At 46.4% G+C, this 15,673-nt stretch overlaps 1 protein-coding gene across 1 annotated transcript in view; it reads left to right on the forward strand.

Moving 5' to 3' along the window:
* Positions 1-67: 67 nt before the first annotated feature.
* The window catches only part of RNF213 (ring finger protein 213), a gene marked incomplete at its 5' end in the record, with an annotated part of 43,663 nt that continues 28,057 nt past the window's right edge, over positions 68-15,673 (forward strand). Inside the window, 19 exon segments of the mRNA XM_010020778.1 lie at positions 68-249; positions 1,444-1,587; positions 1,852-2,045; positions 2,260-2,540; positions 3,646-3,894; positions 4,923-5,155; positions 5,556-5,754; positions 7,384-7,536; positions 8,174-8,272; positions 8,845-8,967; positions 9,363-9,543; positions 10,137-10,310; positions 10,558-10,716; positions 11,001-11,596; positions 11,857-12,022; positions 12,642-12,859; positions 13,422-13,562; positions 13,736-13,897; positions 14,315-15,455. Of these exon segments, the coding sequence (XP_010019080.1) occupies positions 68-249; positions 1,444-1,587; positions 1,852-2,045; positions 2,260-2,540; positions 3,646-3,894; positions 4,923-5,155; positions 5,556-5,754; positions 7,384-7,536; positions 8,174-8,272; positions 8,845-8,967; positions 9,363-9,543; positions 10,137-10,310; positions 10,558-10,716; positions 11,001-11,596; positions 11,857-12,022; positions 12,642-12,859; positions 13,422-13,562; positions 13,736-13,897; positions 14,315-15,455 (4,795 nt within the window).

A 15,673-nucleotide genomic window follows, 5' to 3' on the forward strand; every position in this document is an offset into this window, starting at 1 on the left:
GGAGTGTTTGCTTGAGCTGGGCAAGGTTTCCTTTTCTAATTGCATGTTGTTTGCTTTCCTGTTGCAGAATGAACATGCAAAGGAGAAAAAGAAGGCCACAAGTGAGGAAACTCATGCGGTAACCAAGACAGCGAGTAAGACTGAAGGGCCTGAGGTTCCCAGAAAGGGTGATGCTTCAGTTGCAGCCGAGAGTTGCAAGGACAAGCAGCAGCAAAGGAACCAGAAACCTGCAGATAAGATTAAAGAAAGGTGAGAACAGCCCCACTGTTGCCTGGTGGTCTTCACGTAGGAGGTTTGGTGTGAGGAGCACTAGAGGACTCCAGGCTGAGGCAGGGGACTGAAGTACTAAGGTTAGGTCTGCATGTATCTTGGATATGTGGTATTGGAATTGCCTTAAACACCTGAGGTGAATTACTGCTCATGCAAAAGGGAGCTGATGTTTCTGGGAGTTGTGGCATAGGTCATGTACTGGGTAATGTGATCCACTTGGTACTTGAAGCTTTTTGAGTATCTGATGACTAAAAATAAGATTGCCCTCTTATTTCTTACTCTAACAAGCAGCATGTACTTCACACCTGTAACTCTGGATTAGTGGTGTGAGGAACTGTTTTGATTAGTATAACTTGTTTTGCTTAATATGTATGAGTTGGTGTCGTGGTTCAAACCCAGCCGGCAACTTGGAACCACGCAGCCGCTCGCTCACTCCCCCCCTTTTCCTTCCTCCCCCCGCTCCCGGAGGGATGGGGAGGAGAATCGAAGGAATGTAACTCCCACGAGTTGAGATAACAGCTCTCCAGTAACTAAGGTATAATACAAACCACTACTGCTACCAGTAATAATGATAAGAGGAATAACAAGGGAAAAGGACACAACCGCTCACCACCCGCCGACCGATACCCAGCCCGACCCGAGCAGCGATCTGGGCCTTCCGGGTAACTCTCCCCAGTTTATATACTGGGCATGACGTGCTGTGGTATGGAATACCCCTTTGGCCAGTTTGGGTCAGGTGTCCTGCCTCTGCTTCCTCCTGGCTTCCCCTCCTCTCTGGCAAAGCATGAGACTGAGAAAGTCCTTGGTCAGAGTAAACATTACTTAGCAACAACTAAAAACATCGGTGTTATCAGCGTTGTTCCCAGACTGAAAGTCAAAAACACAGCACTGCACCAGCTACTAAGAAGGAGAAAAAATGACTGCTGTAGCTGAACCCAGGACAGTTGGAAGAGGGAATAAAGTGTAGTCATTACAGGTAATTCTGGTAATGCTATACCTGCCATGTAGCATCAGTTGGAGTGAATTGCTGACAGAGCTTCTGGGTCCTGCATCCAGTAAGCTGTGGCTCAAATCTTAGTTGTTATAATGATTTGTACAATTTAAAAGAAAAGCGAATATAACAATTCTTTCTATTTTCCTTCTAATTCTTTCTTGTAGTTCTGTGAGCAGAAGTGATGGTGTCACAGTGTATTTCCATGCAATATTATCCAGAGACTTCAAACTAAACCCTGACACCCATAAAGTGTTCATCAGGGCTGGAGGCATTTCCCCCTATGCAGACTGGAGTGACAACATTTGTGAGCTGAACTGCACCAAGTAAGTACCCTCTTGAATTACAGAGGCACAGGAGGGTTTTGGCTCTGGAGAACAACAGGATGCAATGTGGTACCTCATTTAACACAAAAGTCTGTATCTATATGTGCATAGGTGGCTTTTGCTACAAAGGGTTTTCATAGTGAACTATTCTAAAACTTTCATTATGAAAGAATAATCACCATTCCTATGAAAAATGGAGTGAAGCCTGGAAAAGGAAGTTACATGGAACAGCTGATGTCCTGTGCTGTGTTTTGTGTTTCCTAGGCATCTAGGAGTACATGGATACCTCATTGAAGGCACCGTAACTCTTGCAAAAGAAAATCTGAATAAATCAATTCCTTACAAGTACTGGGTTGGCTGTGGAGAAGGGGAGTATGAGTTCATTTACAAGCACTCAACAGGAAATCATCATGTGAATCGCTGCTTACTGATAAGAAGCAACTTGCTCAACGGTGGAGGTGAGCTGCCCTGCCTGCACCTGCAGCTTGGGGTGGTCCATGGGCTGTCTTGTGGTGGGAAGATCTCTAACTTCATATGGGCTAGCATTATTATTGGACAGCACTGGCTGAAGCTGGAGACTTCATGGGTCAGTGGGGGCATCTCTGTGCACAGCTGAGAGTGAGGCATGTGCAAATGATAGTTTCCCTGTGTTCTTTGTGTTGCTTATTCCAGAATGGCATCAGTATGATGATATTGTGTGTACAAAGCCGTCTCTAATGAAAAACGTCTGGCTTATGCTTTCTCGCAATGGATATAAGGATGTGGTGGAAGGAAAGATAATAGCTGCAAATATTATGTTAGAAAGTATCTTCAGCATTCTTGGAACCTGGAGTTACAGCAACCTGAGAAGCTTTATCTTCCAGTTGCAACAGTTTTATGTTGTTACAAGTGAACCATGGGTGTTCGATGGTAGAAAAATGCTATGGACAGAGTTAAACTTTGGCCCAGAGCAGGTAATATTTTCTTTTTAACAGGTACTAGACAATAGGCATTTGGTTACTAACCACAGGACTTTCATTTTGCTGTTGACTTTGCTGGGTTAATTTTGCTTTTCCAGTCAGAAGGTTCAGGTGTGACAGAACAGGGGGGATCCTTTGGGGGTGACTGCCTTGGACTTCAGTCACTGCAATTAGGTACAGTTCTGAATATCCCATGTTGGTCAGCAGCAGAGCTGCAATGTGGTGACTTTTTACTTCAGTGGGTTTTCTGTCTGGGTATTTATTTCCTAAGCCTGGCCCTCCAGTTTTGCTGTCACTAACTTACCTGCATTTGTCATTGTCTCCAAACCTGCCTTGTTTTGAGACAGGCTCCTCCTGGCCCAGTTCTAAGCAGCATAATTATGAAATACGGCAGAAATGCCACGTTATCTTTTTAGAGGGCTTCAAACCTGTGTCAGGGCTGCTGGTTTCTAGATCTTAGCAGCCTCCCTCCTCCTGGTGACAAGGGAGAGACCACAAGATGGCATAAGTGCCTGGCTCAGCAGAGCCCACGGGTGTTCCATGTCACTGCTGGTTTTTGGAAGGGTGATTTTGGGATCACCAAGCACCACAGTACTGTGGACCCCCTGGGTATGGTTTCAGAGTAGCTTCTGGGGGCTGTGGATAAGGACAGAAATTTCTCTCCCTTTACTGACTCTCAGGGAAGCCTGAGTCTACTGGGACACTGGACTCTGCTTGTGGCAGGTGACAGTGACCTAAGGCAGTGTGGGGTGTCCAACTGCTGAGCTCATTGGCTCCTCTCCCGAGGTCTGCCCCGGTCCTTTGATGCCTCTCAGCTCTGCTGGGCATGGGAAGGTGCAGCAGTAGCTGAGTGGTGGGAGCTGGTAGCACAGAGAGGGGCACCAACCGCTCACAGGTACTGCAGTCCCATGCCTGATGTTCTGGTGGTGGTTGGTACTTTGTGTGCTTAGGTCCAGGTACCACCCTGGTGCCAGAGGGAGTACAGGGCTAGAGTGTCCTTGCTGTAGCTGGCAGAAGAAAATGGCTTCGGAAAAAAAAGCTTGTTGGGGATCTAATGCTGTGGTTGGTTTGTAACTTCCTTTTTTTTTTTTTATCCTAGGTGAATGATCTGCTGCTAAAATATATGAGGGAGATTGCTCTTCCTTTCCTTGCACCTGAAGATGCAAAAGCATCGCAGGAGGACATAGTAATAAAAAATAAAGTAGCTCTGGGGCTCACCATTCTCACAGTAGTTGAAATATTTGGGCTTCCAGCACTTAAAAACGATCTGGCTAACCTGTGTAGCCTCCTGTGTTTGGATAATGTGCCACGACAAGCCGTACAGGATGAGATTCGCAATATTGGAAAGGCTTTTCCAGAACTTGCTGGGTATGTTACTGGAGCGCTTACAGGGTGACCAGCTGGGCTGGTTTTGCTGCAAGTGTAGCACCCTGTGATAGAACAATAGGAAATTCAGTTCTCCAGTGTCAGAGAATCAGAAAACCCCCTCAGATTTGAAGGTGTCTTTGGAGGTCTCTGTTCCAGCCTCTTGCTTGAAGCAGTGCTAGCATGCAGGCAAGGTCCCAGTCGAGTTCTAAAAAGCTCCAGGGGTGAAGATTGCACAGCCCCTCTGGGGCCCTCCTACAGTCACACACCTTTTTTGATGTGAAAACTGTTTTCCTTTTGCCCAAATGAGATTTCCCTTATTGCAACTTGCCACTGTTGTCAGAGTAGTACATTGGGTTACAAGTGTTGTTTTTCCTTGTATATAAAAATCTAAATTATCAAATCTAAATTATCCTTTCCTGTCAAGCCATTTCTAGCTTCTCATCTGTTTGCTGTTCATACAAACTCCAGTGGGCAGGATCATTGTGTATTTACTCCTTTAAATTTAAATGCAGTATTTGGGTGGTTCTTGTCTCCTCTGATGTGCACCATTATGCATGAGCTTTGCTGATTTTTAACTCTGTGCTGTTTATTAGGCTGTTATCCCACTGCTTATCTGGCACTCAAATCTCTAGTTCTTAACTTGCACTGCTGCAGGTATTATGCTTCCTTTTGGAGACTTTGTGGTGCTTCAGCCCAACCAAGGAATCTGAGAATTGTCCTTTGATTGCTGGGCTCTGCACGTTGGTGTCACCCGGTCCCTGAGTGAGCTGGAGGCTCACGTAGAAACTGTAGATAAAGTATTGGCACTTCTTAGTGCTGTGTTAGTGGAGTTTGTGCAGAGATTCAGGTAGGATTCCAGATTTGAGCCTTACACTTTTGCTATGTTTACTCCTCAATGAAGAGAAGATTGAGCTAAAATAACTACCTGAAGTTACTTGAAGGTTCATAGTGAGACTGAGATGTGGCCTTCCCCTCCAACCCCATGACATTCCTGTATCCTGTAAAAAGCTGTTCATTCACTGTCTGTGTTTGCTTTGGTATTTTTCTTTTAGTTGGAAGTTACGGCTGACAAACTTGTGCCAGAGATGCATCGATGAGCAAGTAGACCACTGGGTGTGGATTGTTCCTCTTCTGCATTTCTTTGGCGCCCCTTTGCAGCGTGACCACTTGCCGATGGAAGAAGATGCTTGGGCAGGGCTGGAAGGAATTCCATTTGCTGAAACAAGGAAGAAGCAAGATCCGTGAGTCTTCCAGGATTACTATTTACATCCAGTGTCTGGCCACTGTAACTGGTGGTGAACATCTCATTTCTCTTTCTTTTTTTCCTCTTTTTTTTTTTTTTTAATAAAACAAGAAACGTGGCGTGGTGGTGGCGGCTGTTTGGGACACATGAACACAGACATTGGTTGCTCAGAGATTATAGTGTATACGAAAGCTGTGCAGTATATAACCTTTCAAACACAAGGGCTTCTGCTTAGTAGTCTGGCAGTGCTTCTGTGATCGTGGGTCTTGGGGTCTTCTACTGATCTTCAGTTGTGAATTGAAAAAGCGCAGGAGTGAGAATGAGTCCTCTGGGGCTGAACGAGCTCTTAGCCTTTTGCACCTTGAAAACGTGAAGATTTTCATTTGTCTTCCCTCAAGGAGGACCCTACTACAACTAATGAAAGCAAAGAAATACTTGATGGGATTAGATAAGACTCTGGTCAAGTCCTGGATCTCTGTGCTGCCCCTGGAGAGCCTGGCTGAATTTACAGAAGACTTCTCCAGTGATTTGTTATTCATTCTTCAAGGTGTTTCTTACAGATTAGAGAACACTGACCTTTTGTGGACCACTTCTCAGGTTTGTCTTCCAGTAGCTTTACCCAGCTAAGGGGTAAAGGCTGAAACCGGGCTGTAGCATGCCTTTTAGTAGAACTGACTGTCACTGAAGGGGATGTGCTTGGTGGCAGGTCAGAGCACAAAAAGCTTAAACTTGGCTAAAAGCAAAAACAGTTGCTCTGAATTATTATTAGGAGAATCCTAAGAGGGGGTAAGAGGTTGTCTCTGTAGCAAAGAGTGTTGGTGTTGACAAGAGAAGTATCTGGTTCTCTGGATTTGCTCTCAGTCACTGAGGGCAAATATCTTCATCCTAAGCTCCTCAGATGGCTGCTTGAAACTGCCTTTGTGCAGCCTTTGGGGATGGGGCTCGGTGCTGCTGGTTTGAGAGACTTTCCTGCCTGTGGCAAAACCACTTGTGTCTGTGTGAGGACAGAAATCTATACTGCAAGTACTGGTCAGTTTAATCCCCTAGACTGTAAGTGCAGGTTTTGTTTGTACAAATAATAACCACCTGTATGTTAACTATGGCAGACAGTAAATAATTTCAGCAATTTCATAGTGTACTTGTAAAAGCATTGGAGAAGGCACCAGAAAATATGGAATTCCCTCTTTCACAGCATCCCCATAACTAATGAGAAACTGGTCTCTAAAATTCCTTCCACAGCCAAACATTCCTATCTTTCCATTCTTAGGTTGTAGAGAATCTTCTAGGGACAGTGCTGCGTACCTTGGATGAGAAACAGGCCAGGTAACTGAAGGGCACTCCTGTGGGAGCAGCGTCCTGTTCACTTACACCATGCCTGTGGGGTGGTGGTACGCTCGAGTGTGAATGTGTGCATTGAGTTCTGTGGAGTAAAAGATTCCTGAGTTTCTGCCTCTGTTGGAGAGCAACACTGAAATCCACCCGAGGGAGGGTGTTAGTTGCCACACTCTATAGAACTTGGAGAGTGGCTTTTATTTTCCCTCTGAGCAGAAAAGGAATTCTCCCTCTTCATTGCTGTCCCTCAGGGCTCTGGAAGCTCACTCCTGGCGGTCCTGCTTGACCTGTTGCCTTAAGTTGCACAAGAGGATCTGCAAGTACATGAAGTGGGGGGAGTTGTTCGCCACTCCTGTCGCTTCTGCTATGGTGCTTTCAAAGGTTGCCAGACTTCAGCCTACAGCAGTGAGTAGCAAGGAACCATCCAGGGCTTGATAGGAGCAAGATAGGTTGAAGTATTACAGCAAGAGTACAAGGGGCTGAGTTTAGATCACAGCCATTCTAATTTTTGGAAGACTTGATACTCTCAATGACCAAGACTGTGGCACTTTCAAATAGTTGTGAAATCATTTAATGATTTTGATACTTACTGAAATCAGGTCCCATGCCTCAGCTGACTGTCAGGGGGGTTGTTTTGTCTGGGTTTTTTTTAATCCTTAAATGTGTTGTCTTTGCTCCCTGGAACAAGTGCTCTTAAGCACAAGCTATTAGTAAGTGTGTTTTCCCAGCCTCCCTCTATCTTTTACTCAAAAAGAGGTGGGTCTCTGCTGGGCATGTTTGTGCTTTGGATGTATTTAGGCCTTCTCTTTTAGAAATACTTAAATCAGTTGCGTGTTGCTGACCTGCTTGAACTGTTCTCTTATTTATTTGCCCCTTCCTTTGTATGTGTGGCAGGTTCCAAGAGATGCTGTGCAGGAAGTTCCAGTGGTGGAAGTATTCATTGAAGCTCTGAGAGACACTCGAACCTGGTTCAGAAATGCTTTAAAAGAGAAGTTAGTGAAAGAACACTTGGCACATGTGATGTTCTCTTTTTATTGGGAACTTGAGGTTTGTCATCTTACTGTAATACGGTGTTTTACTATAGCTTAACCATATAGTCTTGAATCTAATGGCTCTTTGGAGGGAACTGTAGCTGCTGTGGCTGGGTAAGGAATGAGACGGGGACAAGCAGTAAGGACTATAAGCTGAGAAGCTGCATTGTTTGAAACACTCTTGGGCTGAAAAGCAAAGGGCTTTTGACCGGTGCTGCTCAGCTCACCTTATTTCTCCTTTTAATCTGCTGTTCCAAGAGGCATTCTGGGATGAGGAGCTGCCCTTTTTGGTGTTTAGCTGGAGTTGTTGTCTTGCTCACCCTGTACGTCCTACTGGCTTCCAGCAGGCAAAGCACAGAGCAGATCCTTGTGGCCTGACTTGCTCTGCTGCCAGCCCTTCCTGGGACAGTTCCAGCATCAAGGTGGAAACGGTTCACGCAAATGTCTCCTTTAGCAGCTGGGGCATTATGACACTGGACTTAAAAGCTGCCTTTTGCAGCTCTGGGAGTGGTCCTTTTTTTCTGGATAGAAACATCTGAAGGGACTGCAGACTGAGCAGCATGGGGCTTCTCAGCACAGTTCTTCTAATTTCCTTATTTGAATGTTAAACCTAAGCACGTAGTGGTTTGGGTTTGTTTGCTTCTCACCTGCAGGCCTGGGATGCATTTGTGAAGATCAGCTTTCCAGATGAACAGTTCACTGTGAGGTGGAAGACAACTTTACTTGGGGATCTGGAGAGAAGAATTCAGGAGGTAGGGGGGACTACAGGCAGGCACTGCATGCTAGTGGCCTACATTCAGAGCAGATAGACAGTCTTCTGTGCATAAAGAATAGCTTCTAGAGCCTGAACGGGCACATGAAAACTCTGTAGCTTTGGTCATAAAAATTGCCGTTGCTGTTATAAACTGTGTTCTGGAGGCTTAGGAATTGGATGTGAAAATGTCCAACTACCACCCCGTGTAGTTTTAAGGAACAGTGAGTGTAAAATAAGCACCCAAGGACTTGCAGAGTAAAGTTGGTGCCTGTCTTCCTTCATTCTACAGAAATAACAATTCCTGTCCAGGCTCCCAAATGCACACCCAAATGTGTAGGTCCTTTCTAAACTGAGCTTGTATATCTCCTCATCTCCTTTCTACATCAGTTGCAAAATACTTTAAGCCATTGATTTTCATGGTATAATCAGGAAATAAGTATTTCCTGGTAGAAGCTTGGCTTAGAGAGATGCATATTGGTTCCTTTTATTGTCTTTATAGCAGCATTCCTTCATGCTTTCAGAAGAAATGCTTTGGAAACTTCAAGCTGAAATCTCCCTCTTGCCCCATAGGAGCCTCCAGTTAACCAAATCTTGGTCTACTGCTGTCAGTACTACCGATTCCAACAGCTTGACTCTTCCATTGACCAGTGCTTCTGTAACTGTGCCACAGAGGCTGTAACTGCAGCTTGCCAGGTATTGTGTTTTCCCTCAACGTAGAAAAAGTGAAATTTCCTGTTGCATGGAAATCCTGTTGCATAGTATAGTGATGTGTGTTGTGGTGGAAGGAGACGTGTACATTGCTCTCGTGGCTTGAGTTGCTGTGGATTGTTTAAATTTGTTAAAATGACAAAAAAAGGATTGATCAGAAATCAGGAAATGAGGATCCATTTATAAAGGGTCCATGAAAAATACTTGTAATGCTTTTGCCATCCTTGCTTCTGGTGTCAGTCATGAGCTGAGGCTTTTTTGGAATGCCTCAGCACTGGAGGTGTGACTTCTTGGCATCAGTGTCTGACCTTGAGACAGATGGACACAGTGTAATTCAGACCACTGATGAATTCCCCCCCTGCCTTGTATGCCTTGTGCAGAGTCAGAGCAATCTCCTTGAGAAGATTTCGTCCTACAACTTGGACAGATTCAGCCAGCTTGTGTCAATGATCATTGTGAAGTCGTGGCCAGCCAGAAGTGAAGAGTCTAAGGACGATTTTGATGAGATTTTGCACCATGTGCTCACGTGGCCTGACATCAAACGTGTGTTCAGCTTTAGTGGTATGTGTTAGTTACATTTGTGGGAGTTATGAAAAGCTGTTCTCTGCCTCACCATTCCCACTTTGCAGAGCAGCAAACAAATACGTAAAAACCATCCTGCTCTTGTTTTATTCCTCTTCTCAAAGCTCAAGGAATTCAGCCTGGCTTTGGAGAGGAAAGGCTAAGAGGAAGCTGCATTCCTCTTGTGCTAATCCGCTGCAGTCACTTCAGGATTTGTACTGGACCACTGAGCCTGTAGCTCAAGTGGATTTGTAGAACATAACTTCTTTCTCTGAAGTTCTGATAAGTTATTACTACACAAAAATGCAAAAGTGTTTGTTGTGTGACTGGATCAAAAAGGCTTGTGCTTCCTCCGCAGGTTTTGGGTATGGGCTGTGCATGGAAAGGTTCCTGAATTGCTCTCCTGAGATCCTGGCTGTTTCTGTTGAAGACATGAGGGGTTGGAGGGTGGTGTGATGAGTTCATGGGCTTTTGGGTAGCGATTTGAATGGGAAATGGAAGGACTCTGTCATGACCCTGGATAGTTGTTGGTTCTGCCTGGTGTTTGTGCAGCAGGGCTGATCTGGGTTTTGCATGCTTTGTTTCTGGAACAGGAACAAACACAAAGCTTCTAGAAAAACTTACAGACGAGGCAAAGAATGTGATGGTCACTGCAGACTCTGTGTTTATGAGTGTCACCGATGACATCCAGAGTGGGAGTATCCTTGTGAAACATCTGGAAGAGATTTTCCAGCATGAGGAACAGTTCATCTCGATCTATGAGATAAGTAAGAGCACCGTTCATAGGTGGCAATCCTGGCTTAGGGCATCATTGTAGTGATTGATGGCCTACTCAGTGATTAGTAATGCTAATTGGGAGCTTCAGCCGTTGATAGTGCTGCCCTTTGTACGGAGCTCTGAGCTCCATTTGTGGTTGTCTGCATTTCACTGTGTGTGTGACTGCAAATCCAAACCTGGCTGCAGGGGGTGGGAAGCCTCTGCCTTGTGGTTACAGATGAGTGTTTTTTCTCTCAGAGAACCAGCAGCTGTTACCTGAAGGCAAAGAACTACTTCGGAGAGGACTGAAAGAGTTGCTGCAGAGGAGGCAAGAAGAAGTTACTCTTGTCAGAAAAGAGAAAAAAGCAATAGGAACCTTTCTGAGCATGTGTAGGAAGGTGCAGACATCCGTGAAAGGTAGAGTTCTGGGAGCAATTTGGAAGTGGCAACTTGGGAAAGCATGGTTTTCTTTGACAATGACTGGGCGTTGTAAGCAGGTTTTATTCTAAACCACAGCAGGGATGAAGAGGGGTGGGGAAAGTGTAAGCATGGAGTATTTGAGGGATTGAGCAAGTGCTTGTGCATCAGATGATGATATTTGTAGGGTCCACATGCCCAGTAGCATCTCAGTAGATTAGATGAAGTAAGTTGAACACAGGCTGGACACCTGATCCATGTCTGACGTGTCTCTCTTTTTAAAGTGGATGTAGGTGAAGTGGAATTTCAACATTTGGAAGATCTTCGCTTAAAGAGACTAAACACAGTTGTGACTGTGGGAGAGATGCACCTACAGACCTACTACAGCCTGAGCCCAAAGCTGAAAGAATTTGCCCAGAAAATGCACACTTTCAAGGACAGCCTGATCTTCCAGCAGTTCTGGGAGGAAGCAGCACAGCAGGCAAGACGGGAGTGTGAAAGTTCGGAAGAGGAGGAGGAGGATGATGACACTGTTTATGTACTGCACCTCGATGATGTTTTCGGTGCTCTGATCAGCCCTTGTTTTGAGAGCTACCAAAGGCTGTGTGATCATCTCAGAGCTGGAAGTCTCACGCTTTCTGCAGTTGATAAAATTTTTCAGGAATTCACAAATCGTCCTGAAGATATCAAAACCGAACTAAGTATCATGTGTGAGCTTAGCCCTGGAGAAGACAGAGGCTGGGTCAACCAGCGATTTTGGCAGATCCAGCAATACCATGAAATGCATTTAACTTTTGATGCTGCAAAGATCATTGCCAATGTCAAAGAGAGTTTAAACCTCTCTGGTGACTTCAGTGTCCTGGAGAACTTGCTGCACATAGTAAGTATCCACTTCAGCTCTGTACTGTTGGGGTGTTGGCTAAAAGCTTGAGTAAATCTGAACCTTCCCCCAAGTCTGTCCCAGTCTGTCAACAGCCATTCCCTGTCACAAAATGCTTATTTGAGATAAAAATGAAGTGTTCAAACAAAGTGCTTTTGTGTATTCCTTTGTTTAGGGAGTGGCTTTCCTTTCCTGGCTGGAGAACAGGTTGTATGTCCTATATCTACAGTGAAGGTTTGTTTTTACCGCTTGCTTTCCAGACAGAAAAACTTGAATCATACAAGACACAGAAGCTGGATTCCATCAGCCCTGAGCTTATGCATGCCAAGAGACTGCTGCAGGGGATCACTGTGAACCGTCGTGGGTGCCTGAAGGAGCTTGCCCAGCAAAAGGAGTTTGTCTGCTGGGTCAGGGAAGCACTGAAAGGTGTGTGCTGCTCACCCAGGAATTGGGCAGATAGTACTAGAAAGGATGCCAGTTTGTGTGTGGGCAGAAGGAATGCCATATCTCTGAGCCACCTGCTTTATGCCTTCACAGCTTCTGGTATTGATAATTACAAGCATCTCTTACAGGCTTTGGTGTGGAATGTTATGAAGCAGTCCCTTTAAACATGCCCATGCCACTGTAGTCTCGTGCAGCACCCAGTAGCTACCCTGCCCAATAGCTGGGCTTGGTCTGTAGCTGTAATAGTTCAGATGAGTTATTTGAATGAAAAGAGGCCACCCATTTAACAGGATGGCAGGCATCTGGTTAGTTGTGTGTCGCCAGCTCAGTTCTCTTAAATGCAGAGAAGACACCCTTAGCACTACTTCCATCCTGGTTGTGAGCCTCTGGCTTGTGGCAATGCAGAGAGAAGCCAGGGCCAAAGGTGTCACTAATGCAGGTGAATCGCCTGGTAAAGCTGCTGGCAGGATGGGCAAGGGGAGGTTGCAGAGGAGATGCTGGTCAAAGGCATTCTTCCTGCATGTTCTGTAGAAGGTGGTGATGTGGAATTGCATTGAATCTGCCTCATGTGTTGTTTGTTCATGTGTTTTTCTCATTTAAGGTATAAACGAGCTGAAGGTATTTGTGGACTTGGCATCCATCTCTGCTGGGGAGAACGACATGGATGTGGACCGGGTGGCATGTTTCCATGACACTGTGCATGGCTACTCTTCCCTGCTCTATGAGCTTAGGCAAGACTCAGGGTTTGATGACTTCATGCAGTGCTTGAAGAAGTTGTGGCGAGCCCTGGACAGTGATGAGAATCTTCCCAAGAAACTGGTGAGTTCTCCTGGAGCAGGTCCTCTTTGCATCCTCTTCTGTTTCTGCCTGCCAAGAGTGACTGGAAGATTGACTGCACAGAGGAAATTGCACTTGTGTGGGGAATCACAGCAGCTCTTGTTATTGGAAGAAAAATATCCTCTGGTTTTGTGGCACAAAAACTCACTGCAGTGACTATAACTAGTATAGCATGGATCTCTTCAGAGCACTGCTGAGGCTTTCATGTGTGACATGGTGTAGCTTTGCTCTTTCCAGAGTTTGAGTGATGATGCAAAAGAGGAAAGGCAGGTACCTGCAACTGTGTCCTACTCTGTGCAGCAGGGCATGTTCTGTAGCAGGAGGCATTGAAGCACTGTGGGCTTGGTTTTGTTCAGCCTCCCATGATGCTGGTAAAGAACAGCCATGCAGAAAGCTGAGCTGTGGCCTGTAGTCATTCCTGCCTTACTTCCCCATCCTGAAACTCTTATGTCAACCCAAGCTGTTTGTCCTGATCACAGATATAATCCTGGAAAGAAGTGTCAAGACAGCGATTAGGGCAGTGCCATGTTTTCTGTTCCCACAGCGTGCTTCAGCTCAACAGTTGGAGTGGTTGAAAACAGTGAAAGAGAGCCATGGGTCTGTGGAGCTGTCATCACTGTCACTGGCAGCTGCCATCAACAGCAGAGGAATATATGTTCTCAGAGCACCAGCTGATGGCCAAAAGGTGAGGCCCGTCTCTCCTGCAGAGAGCACTGCTGGCCTGCTGGGAGATGTGCTGCAGCCATTCTCCCACTTTGCACAGCCCTTCTTGGGAGCTGCTGCCTCAGAAGCACTCCCCTTGCTGGGCACAGCACAGACCCTGAGTGCACAGCAGCACTAATGGCTTGTTCTCTCCAGGTCTCCTTGGACAGTGTCCTGCACTTCACCCTCCCGGGGAGCTCTGGGGATAATGAGGCATCATGGAAATACTCCCTGGCAGAGCTCCGTGAGCTGCAGAACAAACTGATGCTCATGTCAGCAAAGGGAGAGCAAGGCTTGGAGGTGGAGAAGTTCTCTGAGGTCAGATTTCAAACCCAGTGGGTTGCTAATGTTGAGGCTGGGGTTGGATTTTGCCATGAATATCGGCTTTTAGGGCTGTGGTTTAGAGCCGAGTTGCCAGGGATGAGTGGGAGCAGGCAGAGAGATGTTCCTACTTCTTTGGTTCCTTGTTAAGGTAAAATTGAGCTGGAGACTAGACAATGGTCTGCTACCCTCATCCTCTGGGAAGTCTCCTGGCCGAGAGGGTTGCTGTGCTTTTGTAGCAAGCTGGGATTCCTTACTGACTTCTGGAGAGTCTTGTTACTGTACAAGCCTGGCATATCTGGCTTGGGACCAAAGCCTTTAATTTCATTGAAACTTTCTGTGGTTTCATGACTGGGAGCTGTCTTGGTAAATCAGCTCAGTGTGGTTTTTAATCTCTCCTCTATCCTCACACAGATCTTTTTCAATGTCCAAAGACTTGCACAGGCCTTTATAGACCTTTACTCAGCTGGGAACATGCTCTTCCGCTCCTGGCTTGCCCATGTGTATTGCTCACCCAAAAGAGAATTGTATGTTCTCATGGACTTCTCTTTGGGACCAATCCCAGTGTTAGAAGCACAAGGAAATACGGCAGCTGTGCTCCCAGGCCTCTGCAAGACGATGGAGAGCTTCCTGGAGAGCTGGAAGAGCTTCATGTATGAGAAACGATTGCAGCATTTCTACCTGAACTACTACACTGCAGAGCAGCTGGTGTATTTGTGCACGGAGCTGGGGCAGGGGACACTCAGCCACAACGCCCTCATGATGCTTTCGTTCCTGAAACATGACTGCACTGAGGAGGATGTCCTCAGAGCCTCTGGGAACAAGGTGCCTCCCAGCTCAAGGAAGGCTATTTCTGACTTCAGAGTGATGCAGGATGGGGGGAAGGATCTGACTGCACAGCTGGAGCACATCTGGGAGTGCTACATGAGCAACATGGGCTCCTTCCTTCCCAACTGCCTGGATATTGACACGCTGGGTGGGTGGCTCAAGAACCTGGCCAGCTGGGAGAGAAAGCAGGTCACAAGAGACTTCCCTCAGGATCTTCTGTATGTTGGACAGCCCAACCTCATCACGTGCCCTCGCTCTGAGGTGCTCACATCTGCTCTGGCTATTTACATGAACAGCCCCAACCAGCCCCTTCCCACCTTCGATGAAGTTCTCCTGTGCACTCCTCAGACCACTGCTGAGCAAGTGGGTCTCTTCCTCAGGAGGTGCCTCATTCCCTGCAGCAGAGGAGAGAAAATCTACACCATGCTGTACGCAGATGAGCTGAGCTATGATGTGAGCTGCAGAGCAGAGGAGCTGTTCCAGCACCTGCAGCACTACAACAGCACCTATCGCCTCATCATTCTGTGCAACTGCGAGAGGGAGCACAGCTACATCCCTTCTGTCTTCAGCCAGTACAAAGTGCACATGATACCCCAGAGGCCACTGCCTGAAATCCAGCAATACCTTCAGCACCACTACAGAGTTGTTCAGCCCTCAGTCTCAGCTGCTTCTGTGTTCAAGGACAACATGTGCGTTGGGATTGTGTCCTCCAGAAGAGCTGGTGTGGGTAAGATGTCGCATGTGAAGTGGGGTCTGCTGGTTGTTGAAAACCAGAGTGGGGTTCACCTTGCCAAGTTTTGTGTCCAGGTCATAAGCATCTAGTGAAAAAGAGTGATTCAGACCATAGTCAGTGGAGTGAGGTGGAAGCTGTAAGGACAGCTCATCTCGTCCTGAGATGAGTATCCCTAGAGATCGTTTATCTTGCCAGTCTGATCCCTGTCTCTT

Source organism: Nestor notabilis, unplaced genomic scaffold, assembly GCF_000696875.1.
Source record: "Nestor notabilis isolate BGI_N333 unplaced genomic scaffold, ASM69687v1 scaffold34898, whole genome shotgun sequence".
NCBI lineage: Eukaryota > Metazoa > Chordata > Aves > Psittaciformes > Psittacidae > Nestor > Nestor notabilis.